General features: G+C 38.1%; 1 protein-coding gene across 1 annotated transcript in view; it reads right to left on the bottom strand.

The window, feature by feature from the left end:
• CFAP210 (cilia and flagella associated protein 210) overlaps positions 1-14934 on the bottom strand; it is a 44150-nt gene that overhangs the window by 12515 nt on the left and 16701 nt on the right. Inside the window, exon 5 of the mRNA XM_004375537.3 lies at positions 6984-7140. Coding sequence (XP_004375594.1) covers positions 6984-7140 — 157 coding nt within the window. The remainder of the gene's footprint in view (positions 1-6983; positions 7141-14934) is intronic.

The following is a 14934-nucleotide window of genomic DNA, read 5'->3' as shown; positions in this document are numbered from 1 at the left end:
AGATAATAAAAGGAAATAAAAAGTATATAGACTTGTAAAAACAACAACTTACAAGCAGATACGCAGCAGATACATACGCTGAATAGGGGAAGGAGGGCATATAGGAATGTACTCACATACATATACAGGCTAGTCTGTGGATATTTTTACATACATATTTCTATGTACAGCATGTATATTCATACATATAATAGAGCACAAAGGGGGCACAGTCATAGATGCTTCCTAGACACATCCAAACACCTTGAGGGACTGAGTTCCTGGGGCTGAGGGCCGGGGACCATGCTCTCGGGGGACATTTAGGTCAATTGGTGTAACATAGTTCATAAAGAAAATGTTCACATCCTACTTTGGTGAGTAGTGTTTGGGGTCTTAAAAGCTTGCCAGCAGCTATCTAAGATACATCTATTGGTCCCATCGAGTCCAGAAAAAAGGAGAATGAAGAAAACCAAAGATACAAGGAAAATATTAGTCCAATGGACTAATAAACTACGTGAACCACAGCCTCCACCAGCCTGAGGTCAGAAGAACTAGATGGTGCCCGGCTATCATCAGTGACCACTCTGACAGGGGTCACAACAGAGGGTCCTGGACAGAGGGGGAGAAAAATGTAGAACAAAATTCAAATTCACAAAAAAAGACCAGACTTACTGGTCTGACAGAGACTGGAGGAATCCCTGAGACTATGGCCCCTGGATACATTTCTAACTCAGAACTGAAGCCACTCCTGAAGTCCACCTTTTAGCCAAAAATTAGACAGGCCTATAAAACAAACAGTAACACACATGGGGAACATGCTTCTTAGATCAATCAAGTATACAAGACCAAATGGGCAACACCTGCCCAAAAACAAAGATGAAAAGGCAGGAAGGGACAGGAAAACTGGACAAACGGGAAGGGGGAACCCAGAGTGGAAAGGGGTAGAGTGCTGACACATTGTGAGGATTGCAACCAATGTCACAAAACAATTTGTGTATAAATTTTTGAATGAGAAACTAATTTGCTCTGTAAACTTTCACCTAAAGCAAAATAAAATTAAAAATAATAATTTTTAAAAAGTATACAGATTAGGAAGGAAGAGATAAAACCATCATCGTTTGTAGATGATATGACTGTCTATAGAAAATTCCAAAGAACTGACCAAAAAACGCTCCTAGAACTAACAAGTGATTATAGCAAGGTAGCAGGATTACCTGCTGTCATCAAGTTGATTTCGACTCAAAGGATACCAGGTTAATATACAAAAGTCAACTGCCTTCCTATGTACCAGCAATGATCAATTGTAATTTGAAATTAAAAACACAACACCATTTACATTAGCACCAAAAAAAATTTAAGTATAAATCTAACAAACTATGTACAAAAGAACTATATGAGAAAAACTACAAAATTCTAATGAAAGAAACCAAAGAAGATCAATTAAATGGAGAGATAGTCCACGTTCATGGATAGAAAGACTTAATATATTATTAAGATGTCAATTCTTCCCAACTTGATCTATAAATTCAACACAATCCCAACCAAAATTCCAGCAAGTTCCAAAGAAAGGTGATTCAATGGAAATGCAGAAATTACTGAACAATATCATTAATATCACATGCAAGTAAAATTATGTTGAAGATGATTCAAAAACAGTTGCAGAAGTACATTGACAGGGAACTTCCAGAACTTCAAGCTGGATTCAGAAGAGGACACAGAATGAGGGATATCATTGCTGATGTTAGATGGATCTCGGCTGAAAGCAGAGAATACCAGAACGACGTTTACCTGTGTTTTATTGACTATGCAAAGGCATTCTCTGTGGATCATAACAAATTATGGATAACGTTGCAAAGAATGGGAATTCCAGAACACTTAATTGTGCTCATGAGGAACCTGTACATAGATCAAGAAGCAATTGTTTGGACAGAACAAGGGGATACTACATGGTTTAAAGTCAGAAACGGTGTGCATCAGGGTTGTATCCTTTCACCATACCTATTCAATCTGTATGCTGAGCAAATAATCTGAGAAGCTGGACTATATGAAGAAGAGAAGGGCATCAGGACTGGAGGAAGACTCATTAACAACCTGAGATATGCAGATGACACAACCTTGCTTGCTGAAAGTGAAGATGACTTGAATCACTTACTGATTACACCACAACATAAAGAAAACAAAAATCTTGACAACTGGACCAATAAGCAACATCATGATAAGTGGAGAAAAGACTGAGGTTGTAAAGGATTTCATTTGACTTGGATCCACAATCAATACCCATGGAAGCAGCAGTCAAGAAATCAAAAGACGCATTGCACTGGGCTAATCTGCTGCAAAAGACCTCTTTAAAATGTTGAAAAGCATAGATGTCACCTTGAAGACTAAGGTGCGCCTGACCCAAGCCATGGTATTTTCAATCACATCATATACATGCGAAAGCTGGACAATGAATAAGGAAGACTGAAGAAGAACTGACGACTTTAAATTGCAGTGTTGGCAAAGAATACTGAATATACCATGGACTGCCAAAAGAACGAACAAATCTGTCTTGGAAGAAGTACAACCAGAATGCCCCTTAGAAGCAAGGATGACGAGACTACGTCTTACATACTTTGGACATGTTGTCAGGAGGGATCAGTCCCTGGAGAAGGACATCATGCTTAGTAAAGTAGAGGGTCATTGAAAAAGAGGAAGACCCTCAATGAGATGGACTGACACAGTGGCTACAACAATGGGCTCAAGCATAACGATTGTGAGGATGGTGCAGGTCTGGGCAGTGTTTCACTCTGTAGTACACAGGGTCACTAGGAGTTGGAACCAACTCGATGGCACCTAACAACAACAACAACTCAATCTGTATGCTGAGTAAATAATCCGAGAAGCCAGACTATATGAAGAAGAACGCAGCATCAGGATTAGAGAAAGACTCATTAACAACCTGAGATATGCAAATGGCACAACCTTGCTTGCTGAAGGTGAAGAGGAACATGAAGCACTTACTGATGAAGATCAAAGACTACAGCCTTCAATATGGATTACACCTTAACATAAAGAAAACAAAAAGCTGCACAACTAGGCCAAGAAGCAACATCTTGATAAACGAAGAAAAGATTGAAGTTGTCAAGAATTTCATTTTACTTGGATCCACAATCAACGTCCAAGGAAGCAGCAGTCAAGAAATCAAAGGATGTATTGCACTGGGCAAATCTGCTGCAAAAGACCTCTTTAGTGTTAAAGAGCAAAGATGTCACCTTGGTGACTAAGGTGCACCTGACTCGAGCCATGGTGTTTTCAATTGCCTCATATGCAAAAGCTGAACAATGAAAAAGGAAGACTGAAAAATTGATGCCTTTGAATTATGGTGTTGGCAAAGAATATTGAATTTACCATGGACTGCCAGAAGAACGACCAAATATGTCTTGGAAGAAGTACAGCCAGAATGCTCCTTAGAAGCAAGGATGGCGAGACTTAGTCTCACGTATCAGGAGGGACCGTTCCCTGGAGAAGAATATCATGGGTCAGCGAAAAAGAGGAAGACCCTCAGTGAGATGGATTGACACAGTGGCTGCAACAATGGGCTGAAACCTAACAACAGTTGTGAGGATGGCAGGACGGGGCAGTATTTCAGTTTGTTGTACGTAGGGTCGCTATGAGTCAGAACCAACACAGTGGCACCTAACAACAACATAACATTTTGTGGATATCTAAAAACCGATTCTAAAATTTATATGTGAAGGCAAAAGACTAAGAATAGCCAACACAGTATTAAAGAAGAACAGAATTGGAGAAATGACCCCACCCAACTTCAAGGCTTACTATAAAGCTACATTAAGGCAGTGTGGTTTTGGCAAAGGAACAGATTAGTGGAACAAAACAAAAGCCTAGAAAAGGACCCACACAAACAGTCAACTAATCTTTGACAAAGGAGGAAAAGCAATTAAGTGGAGAAATGATAGTCTTTTTAACAAATGGTGCTGGAACAACTGGATATCTACATGCAAAAAAAAAAAAAAAAGAATCTAGACACAATCTTTCTAAAAAATTAACTACATTGGACCCTAAATGTAAGATATAAAACTATACAACTTCTAGAACATAACATAGGAAAACATCTAGGAGACACCAAAAGCACGATCCACTAAAAAAAAAATTGGGAAGTTGGACTCCATTAAAACTAAAAATTTCTGCTCTTCAAAAGACACAGTTAAGAAAATGATAAAAGAAGCCACAGACTGGGAGAAAACATGTAAAAAAAAAAAAAACGTATCTGATAAATAACTTGTATCTAAGATATAAAACAACTCTTAAAACTTAACAGCAGGAATACAAATAATCCAATTACAAAATGGGCAAGAAATCTGAACAGAAACCTCACCAAAGAAAATAAACAAATGGCAAATAAGAGTACGAAAAAATGCTCCACATTATACGTCATTAAGGAATTGCAAATCAAAACAATGAGATACCATTACATACCTATTAGAATATCTAATATCCAAAACAATGACAACAGCAAATGTTGACATAGATGTGGAACAACAGGAACTCTCATTCATTGCTGGTGGGAATACAAAACGGTGCAGTCACTTTGGAAGACAGTCTGGCAGTTTCTTACAAAGCTAAACATAGGCTTATTAGATCCAGCAATCATATTCCTAGGTATTTACCCAAATAAGTTGAAAAACTAGGTCCACAAAAAAACTTGTACACAAATCTTTAGAGCAGCTTCATTCATAATTGCCAAAAATTGGAAGCAACCAAGATGCTCTTAAATAGGTGAATGGATAAATGAACTGTGGTGTATCCATACAATGATTATTCAAGAATAAAAAGAAATAAACTATCGAGCCACAAAAAAAATATGAAGGAACATTAAATGCATACTGCTAAGTGAAAGAAGCCAGTAAAAGAAAGTTACAATTCCAACTATATGACATTCTGGAATAGGTAAAATTATAGAGACAGTGAAAATATCAGTAGTTTCCAGGGGGTCAGTGGAGGGGGAGGTATGAATAGGTGGAGCACAGTGCATTTTTAGGGTAGTGAAACTATTCTATATGATACTGTAATGGTGGACACATGACATTAAGCATTTGTCAAACCCCGCAGGGCTACATTCACAAAGAGTGAACCCTAATGTAAACTATGAACTTTAGTTAGTAATAATATGTCAATATTGGTTCATCAATTGTAACAAACATACCACAGGAATGCAAGATGTTAACAGGAGAAACAATGTGCAGGAGGGAGGGGGTATATGGGAGCACTCTGTACTTTCTGCATAATTTTTCTGTAAACCTAACTGCTCTAAAAAATAAAATCTATTAAAAAAAAAAAAAAACCTACACCAAGGCACATCACTGTGAAATTTTAGAGCACTACAGATAAAGAAAAGATCCTAAGAACTTTGAGAGAGAAAGAAAAAAAAAAAAAGATCACATACAAAGGATGAAGACTATGGAGCATCATACTTCTCAATAGCAATACTAGAAGCTACATAAATATAAAACCATGAATACAAAATTCTGAATTCTGAAACCAGAATTCTATACCTGGTCAAACTATAAACCAAGTATGACTCTAGAAGATAACTTCTTCAGATAAGAATTCAAAATCATTATCTCTCATACACCCTCCTAGGAAGTCTCTCAAAGATGTATTTCAGCTAGATGAGGGAGTAAACCAAGAAGGAGGAAGACATAAGATTCAGGAAATAGGAGAGGTAGCTCAGGAAAGTGGCACAGGGAAGTCCCAGGTGACAGCTGTGCAGCAGGCCTAGAGAACAAGCAGTCCAGAAGGTCATAGAAGGAAGGAGAACTCTAGAAGGGAGAGCTCTAAGGAAAACAACAAGACGGAATTGGCAGGTAATTTAATATTACTTATTTGAACATTTGAAAAATAATATCAACTTACATTTGACAAAACTTATAAAACATTTGGAAAAAATTGAGGTATACAGTCAACAAAGCAAACTAAAACAAAAATAATTATTTGAATTATAGAAAAACATTATGCAAAGAAATATAATCAAAGTATTACTTAGCTCTGCAGAGAACAATAGTGACATAATAATAAAGATGATGATTTATCTAAAGTTGTGACATAATTCTTTGGGGGCTGGTAGGAAGGAGAAGTGGAAAGGATAGTTATGGAAGAGAGCTAAATTCTTAATTACCAGGATAGCAGCAGAAAATGTGTAAATTTGATATTTCAAGAAACATATATATTTAGAACCTAAAATATATTTTTAAATCTAAATACAGAATATTTAGAATATGCTTTTATACCAGAAGAAACAGGTAAAAGAAATTGGAAGAGGTTACTTCCTGGGAGCATAAAGGGTGAAACAAAGAACTGCTACTCTTCTTTTAAGCCTGTTTGGTGTGAGTGTATTACTTAAGAATAAAAATTAATTTTAAATAGAAAAATTTAAAAAATTACAAAATAAATTACAACAGCCACAAAATATTGAGCACATTATTAACAGCACAGGAGACACCAAACATAAATTACCCCATTCATTCCTCACAATAACTCTCACTTTAAAGATAATAAATTCATCTGGAAAAAAATCTCATTTTCTCTCCCCCGTCTCTTTCATGCATGAGAGCACACAAACATAAAACCACAGCAAATATGTTGTTGTTGCTGTTAGGTGCTGTCACATTGATTCCAACTCATAGTGACCCCATGTGACAGAGTAGAACTGCCACATAAGGTTTTCTAGGCTGTAATCTTTACAGGAGCAGATTGCCAGGTCTTTTCTCCCATGAAGCCTCTGGATGGGTTTCAGCCTCCAACCTTTCAGTTAGGAACCAAGTGCTTAACCATTGCGCACCCAGGCTCCTTAGAGCAAATAGAGCCCTACCTAAAAAAGCATGTTTTCCTTCAGAAACCCAACTTAATAGCAACTTGTTTGCTACTCTACTTCACTTCTATTGTTTAAAAGTTAAGAGTGAGGCATTTTAATCTACATTTTCTGAAGAGATGTACTTTCAACTTACAAAAAACAGTCTCCTGCTTTCATGTATTTCTTCTTTTTTCTTTTCTAGTTTTTTTCTCATTTCTATTTCATATAATGAATTCTGTCGCTTAATTTCCTCAGCATCCTTTTCTTCCTCTTTTCTCTTTCTTTCTTTTTCTTCTTCATGTTCCTTTATTCTAAAGCAAAAATATAATTATAATTGAGCAAAACAGAAAATTAAGTTACATTTTTAAGAAATGAATTAGATACTAACCTGAGATGATTTGAAGCTGCAAGGGGAAATTTGTGAATTTCTTTGGGGGAAAAGAACAACATTTAATAGTGGTGACTAAAACCAAATTCAATTTTGGTCAACCCAGAATTGCCAATACTTTCCTTTCTTCAACATTTGTTTCATTACTCACCAAGTTCCACACCAGATATGAATGTTCTTTTCCTTTGGAAAGAACTATTTAACTGAATGACAGTAAGGGGAAATGGTGGTATCATTTTATAAAAAAGTTCGTAAATCCAGCATTTTAATTTCAGCATTGGACAATGCTATACATCTATGGGCTAGTCCCATGAGATGAGGTTTGATGGAAGGAGAGGAACAAAGTTCTCTTTACTAACTGGCAAGCCACTTTGGTTGTCCTTCCTTCTGTAGTCAACACTGATTGGCTACTGATGCCCTCTAAATGGTAAAAGCCTCCAAATGCTGGCTCTCTCTAAGGGCTTATCCTTGCTGCAGAGCCCTGATCTGGGAGATTTCACATCAGCTCCACCTCTTCAACTCATTTGCTCAACCCCCTTGCACCACCACTACCAGAAGCTCCCATCCTTAGCAGTTTACTGTAAATTCTAGCTGCCAACCCTCTGCAATACTGGCAAGGCAGCTCAAGTCCAAGGTGTCTACTTGCCTATGGGTAACTCATGCATCCTTGCCATGTCAAACAACAAGTGGACAGGGTGTTCCACTGCCACTCTCTATCTGCCATCTCACAGGTCAGATCAACAACCCATCTAAATAAACATACAAGTGAGGAATGAACCCTTGTTGTATATGCAGCAATCTGAAGAACATTTTTCTCAGAGTCTCCTCACTCAGCTTCAGGGAGAGGAAAATTCCCTTCCCCTATGCCACAGTGGACTATACAATCAGGTGAGCCAGTACGTTCACTTTGTATTGTGAAGTCATTAAGTCAGTTCAGGGCAGGCGATCCCTAACTGATTTATCTGTACAGAGTAAGCAGCTTTAGGGTCAGCATCACTCTCTTCAAGGCAAGGTAAGAAAAAGGTTACTGCTGGCCACAGCTAAACCAGGTTTATGTTTGCCTTAAAGAAGACTAGGTTTTTTTTCATTTGTATTTATTTTGCTAGAACCATTTAATGTTTTCTATCTACCAATCTTTTAGAAGTAAACCCTCAAGTCAACAATCAAGATTTAAAGAACATTATAAAAAGAGATGTATCTAATTTTGAAAAGCTTTTGAAGTTCTTAAATTGCTGCTTTAAGGAGAAAAATATTTAAAAATCTACAACTTCTATACCATATGATCCAGTAATCCCAGTCCTTGGAATATATCCTAGAGCATTAACAGCCATCATATGAATAGATTATGCCCATGTTCACTGCAACACTGTTCACAATAGCAAAAAGATGGAAACAACCTAGGTGCCCAACAACAGATGAATGGATAAACATATAGTATATTCACACAATGGAATACTACACAACGATAAAGAACAATGATGAAGCCACGAAACATCTTATAACGAGGAATCTGGAAGGCATTATGCTGAGTGAATTTAGCCAGTCACAAAAGGACAAATATCGTATAAGACCACTATTATAAGAACTCAAGAAAAGGTTTAAACACAGAAGAAAACATTCTTTGATGGTTATGAGGGTCGGGAAGGAGATGGGTATTCACTAACTAGATAGTAGATAAGAATTATCTTAGGTGAAGGGAAGGACAGCATACACTCCAGGGGAAGTCAGCACAACTGGACTAACCCAAAGCTAAGAAGTTTCCTGAATACAACCAAACACTTCGAGGGACAGAGTAGCAGGGGTGAGGGTCTGGGGACCATGGATTCTGGGGACATCTAGGTCAACTGGCATAACAAAGTTTTTTAAGAAAATGTTCTGCATCCCACTTTGCTGAGTGGTGTCTAAAAAGCTAGTCAGCAGCCATCTAAGATGCATCGATTGGTCTCAACCCACCTGGAGTAAAGGAGAATGAAGAACAACAAAGACACAAGGAAAGTATTAGCCCAAGAGACCGAAAGGGCCACATAAAGCAGAGACTTCATCAGCCTGAGACCAGAAGAACTAGATGGTGCCCAGCTACCACAATGACTGCCCTGACAGGGAACACAACAGAGAGTCCCTGACAGAGAAGGAGAAAAGCAGGGTGCAGAACTCAAATTCTAGTAAAAAGACCAGACTTAATGGTTTGATTGAGACTAGAGAGACCCCAGAAGATATGGTCCCTGGACTCTCTGTTAGCCCAAAACTAAAACTATTCCTAAGGCAAACTCTTCAGACAAAGATTAGACTGGACTATGGGACATAAAATGGTACTCATGAAGAATGTGCTTCTTAGCTCAAGTAGATACATGAGACTAAATGGGAAGCTTCTCTCCAGAGGTGAGATGAGAGGGCAGAGAGGGTCAGGGCTGGTTGAATGGTGTCTTAGTCATCTAGTGCTGCTCTAACAGAAATACCACAAGTGGATGGCTTTGACAAAGAAAAGTTTATACTCTCATAGTCCAGTAGGCTACAAGTCCAAATTCAGGGCATCAGCTCCAGGAGAAGGCTTTCTCTATCAGCTCTGGAGGAAGGTCCTTGTGATGCATCAGTCTTCCCTTGATCTGGAAGCATTTCAGCGCAGGAACTTCAGGTCCAAAGGACGCGCTCTGCTCCCAGCACTGCTTTCTTGGTGGTGTGAGGTTCCCATGCGTCTCTGCTTGCTTCTCTCTTTTATATCTCAAAAGAGATTGGATTAAGACACTATCTAATCTTGTAAACCTTATCAGTATAACCTCATCATAGTGATAGAGTTTACAACACACAAGGAAATCACATATAACCTCATCATAGTGATAGAGTTTACAACACATAAGGAAATCACATCAGATTTACAAAATGATACACAATCATACAATACTGGGAATCATGACCCAGCCAAGTTGATAGATATTTCTGGGGGACACAATTCAGTCCATGACAAATGGACATGGGAAATCCAGGGTGGAAAGGAAGAGTGTGCTGTCACAGTATAAGGAGATCAACTAGGGTCAAAAAACAACATATGTATAAATTTTTGTATGCAAGACTAACTTGAATTGTAAAGTTTCACTCAAAGCACAAAAATAAAAAAAAAAACCTACAACTTCTAAATTTTTAACAAATCTGGATATCACTAACACTAAATCTACAGGGTCATTATGAGTTGGAATCAACTCAACAATAATGGGGGGATGGGGAGTGCATACATTGGATAACTCATTGTTTCAGAAAAAAAAGACATATTCTAAGAAAGAAGAAGAACATACATGTCTCTAGTGTTAGTGATGTGGTTATACTGTCAGTGATTTATAAATAATTTACAATAATTAAATAAAATTTAATTATCTGACAGTTTGGGTAGACTTAGTTTGGGTAGACTGCTCAACTATCTGCCATTAATTTGGTTTAGTGCAAAGTTAACATTTTGATGATAATGTGAGATCCTCTAGTTCAGGGAAGAAATACACAATATTTATATCTATATCTCTACTTCCAACTCCCAAGCCCACAGCAGACATCAGTAATCAACACAACACTCTTTCCTGCTGAGTCTTGGCACTTCTCAACCCAACGTTCTGGGCAGCGTCTTTCAAGCAATCAGAGTAGAATTTGTCATGAAACCTTTTGCTACCCTTAATTCACATTCTGAAGGTTCCAAATTTATCTAGCCTAGGCCTGATTCTAAGAAGCCCTCGCGGCACAGTGGTTAAGTGCTTGGCTGCTAACTGAAAGATAGGAGGTTTAAACCCACTAGTGCATCAGGTGATCTGCTCCTGTAAAGATTACAGCCTAGGAAATCCTATGGGGCAGTTCTATGCTGTCCTATAGGGTCACTATGAGTCAGAATCGACTGGATGACAACAGGTAGACCTGATACTTGAGCTTCAGCACTCTACACAGACAACTCACTAGTCATCGCCACCTGGCTTTTTCACAGGTGACTCACATTCACTATGTTTAAAACCAAATTCATCTTCCTCTTCGAAGTCACCTTCTTTTCGGTTTCTTTTCCTTATCTCAGTGAAAAGAACTATCATCTTCTTAGCTGCCCACACTAGAGACTTAAGAATCATACTTAACTTAGATACCTTATTCATTTATTTAACAACTATCAATTGATTTCTACTATAACGATGAAACAGACTAACCTGGTTCCTGACCTCAAGAGGCTTACATTTTAGTGGGGAGACAGGCAAGAAAATAAAAAGTAAATAGACAAATAATGTAATTATAAGTCATGATAAGTACTACAAAGAAAACAAGGAACCAAGAAAGAAAGTAACAATTATTTATTTTCAATAACTTTGGATAGAGCTGTTCTTTCAGAGAGGAAAGGCCATTTTGAGCTAGTGAGAAGGCTACTGGTAAAAGGTAAAATTCCAGGCAGATAATAACCACGTGAAAAGCCCCGGAGGCAGGCAAGGGTTTGTTGTGCTCCAGGATCTGGAAGATCAGTGAAACTGAAGCATAATAAACAAGAGGAAGGAGTTGTGGGAGATGAGGTTGGAGAAGCAGATAAGACCAAATAACACGGTCTTACAGGAGAAGGTAAAGTTTGGAAAATGAATAGAAACCCATTGAAATGTTTTAGGCAGGAGAATTATATGATCAATTTTCATTTTAATAAGATTTCTCTGGAGATGGATGGAGAAGTGAATAGGAAATAAGAGAGAACGGAAGGCCAGTTAAGAGGCTGATGCAATAATCCACAGGACAAGTAAGTGTGGCCTGGACTAAGATTATAGCAAGAAGTTTAAAACTGATTTTGGCAGGAAAAAATCAACGTGAATTGCTAACAGATGTGATATAAGAGATAAAAGAAAATGAAGAATCAAGGTGGATTCCTAGGTTTCTGCTTTGAACAACTGGGTCAATAAGGATGCCACTGGAAAGTTCACTGGGGAAACATATTTGGAAGGAGGATCAATAATTCTGTGTTAGACATTTTAAATCTGAGATATCTATGAGATATCCAAATGGAGATGTCATGGAGGTGGCTGGGTATGTGAAACTGGGGCTCAAGACAGTGGTCTGGACTAGAGTTACAAATGTGGAAGTTATCAGATTTAGGATGGCATTTAAATCTGTGAGAATGGATGAGATCACTTATGTCCTCTTTTCTCTCTACTTTTTTCTCTAAATAATCTCATCCAGAGCAAAGTGATAGGAACTACCTTATGATGATTTTTCCTTCCTTCGGGAAGTTGATGAGATTAACAGACAGTAACTAATGAGCTAGTCTTAAGCAAGGTTTATGGGCTTGTTCCTTGTGATAGGCTTACCTATCTGGAGAAGGAAAGAGAATTGTCCAGTGTCTACCTTGACTTTACGGCAATAGGTGTGTCTTTTTGTTTGTTTTATAGATACTTCGTTAAAATTCTCCTTTCAATAATGATGTTTATGGGTCTTGGTCAAAATTCCGTTACTTAGAAACCATGGTCACTTGCTGTTTTACAACACCGTATAGGTTTTCTATGAAAATATGAGAAGAATATTGTCCCTCAGGTTCTAAAAGAAGGTTGTAACTGGGTGTTACTATGATCCCTTATTTGCCCCACCCCATCATGGCCACTAGGCTATGAATTATACACAGGCAGTCTCTTATACTGATCAAAATTCCACAGTGGAATAGGCTACCCAGTTCTGAAGTCCGGAGATTGCTGAAAAAGTATGTGAAGAATTTTACTTTCAGGCACAGGGCCAGCAGCTGTACAGTGGGTTTTAGTTACCGAATGCTGAATAACTAATTATCCCAAAACTAAGTGCCTTAAAACAACAGATATTTATTATCTCTCACCATTTTTGAGAGTCAGGAATCTGGGAGTGGCTTAGCTGGGTGGTTCTTTGGGTTCTCTTGAGGTTACAGTCAAGATACTGGCTGGGATAATAATCAAAACAGCCTGGTACTGGTAAAATGACAGACACATAGACCAATGGAATAGAATTGAGAACCCAGAGGTAAATCCATCTATCTACAGGCAGCTGGTGATTGGAATACAAAAGTCAGAAACAAAGAAGAAGGGCCAGTAGTTGGAAAATATGGCCTTGGTAACAGAAACAATGCTGGAGATTGCATGACAGAATTTTACAAGACCAACGACTTCTTCATTGTAAATATCTTTTTTCAACAACATAAACAGTGACTATACACGTGGACCTCGCAGGATGGAATACACAGGAATCAAGTCGACTACATCTGTGGAAAGACACATGGAAAAGCTCAATATCCTCAGTCAGAACAAGGTCTTCAGTGCTCATATGCAAGTTCAAGCTAAAGCTGAAGAAAATTAGAGCAAGTCCATGAGAGCCAAAGTACTACCTTGAGTATATCCCACCTGAATTTAGAGACCATCTCAAGAATAGGTTTGATGCATTGAACACTGATGAGCGAAGACCAGAAGAGTTGTGGAATGACATCAAGGACATTATACATGAAGAAAGCAAGAGGTCATTAAAAAGACAGGAAAGAAGAAAAGACAAAAATGGATATCAGAAGAGACTCTGAAACTTGCTCTTGAACATAGAGTAGCTAAAGCAAATGGAAGAAATGATGAAGTAAAAGAGCTGAACAGAAGATTTCAAAGGGTGGCTTGAGAAGACAAAGTAAAGTATTATAATGTCATGTGCAAAGGCCTGGACTTAGAAAACCAAAAGGGAAGAACATGCTCAGCGTTTCTCAAGCTGAAAGAACTGAAGAAAGAATTCAAGCCTCGAGTTGCAATATTGAAGGATTCCATGGGCAAAACACTGAATGACACAGGAAGCAACAAAAGCAGATGGAAGGAATACACAGTCACTGTAACAAAAAGAATTGGTTGATGTTCAATCATTTCAGGAGGTAGCATATGATCAAGAACCAATGGTACTGAAGAAAGAAGTCCAAGCTGCACTGAACGCCTTGGCAAAAAAGAAAGCTCCAGGAATTGAAGGAATACCAATTGAGATGTTTCAAAGAACAGATGTAGCACTGGAAGTGCCCACTCATCTATGTCAAGAAATTTGGAAGACAGCTACCTAGTCAACTGACCCATATTTATGCCTATTAGAAAGGTAATCCAACCAAATGTGGAAATTATCAAACAATACCATTAATACCACACGCAAGTAAAATTTTGCTGAAGAACCTTCAAAAGTGGTTGCAACAGTACATCGACAGACAACTGCCAGAAAGTCAAGCTGGATTCAGAAGAGAACGTGGAACAAGGGATATCACTGCTGACGTCAGATAGATTCTGGCTGAAAGAATACCAGAAAGGTGTTTACTTGTCTTTTATTGACTATGCAAACGCATTCAACTATGTGGATCATAACAAATTATGGATAACATTGGGAAGAATGGGAATTCCAGAATACTTAATTGTGCTCATGAGGAACCTGTACATAGATCAAGAGGCAGTCATTTGAGCAGAACCATGGGATACTGTGTGGTTTAAAGTCAAGAAAGGTGTGCATCAGGGTTGTATCCTTTCCCTATACTTATTTAATCTGTATGCTGAGCAAATAATCTGAGAAGCTGGACTCTATAAAGAAGAATGGGGCATCAGGATTGGAGGAAGACTCATCAGTAACCTGCATTTTGCAGATGACACAACCTTGCTTGCTGCAAGTGAAGAGGACTTGAAGTACTTACTGATGAAGATCAAAGACTACAGCCTTCAGTATGGATTACACCTCAACATAAAGAAAACAAAAATCC

This window comes from Trichechus manatus, unplaced genomic scaffold (genome assembly GCF_000243295.1).
Source record: "Trichechus manatus latirostris isolate Lorelei unplaced genomic scaffold, TriManLat1.0 scaffold00037, whole genome shotgun sequence".
In the NCBI taxonomy this organism is placed as follows: Eukaryota; Metazoa; Chordata; class Mammalia; order Sirenia; family Trichechidae; genus Trichechus; species Trichechus manatus.
The sequence above is the reverse complement of the archived record's forward strand: the minus strand, read 5'-3'. Positions and strand labels throughout refer to the sequence as shown.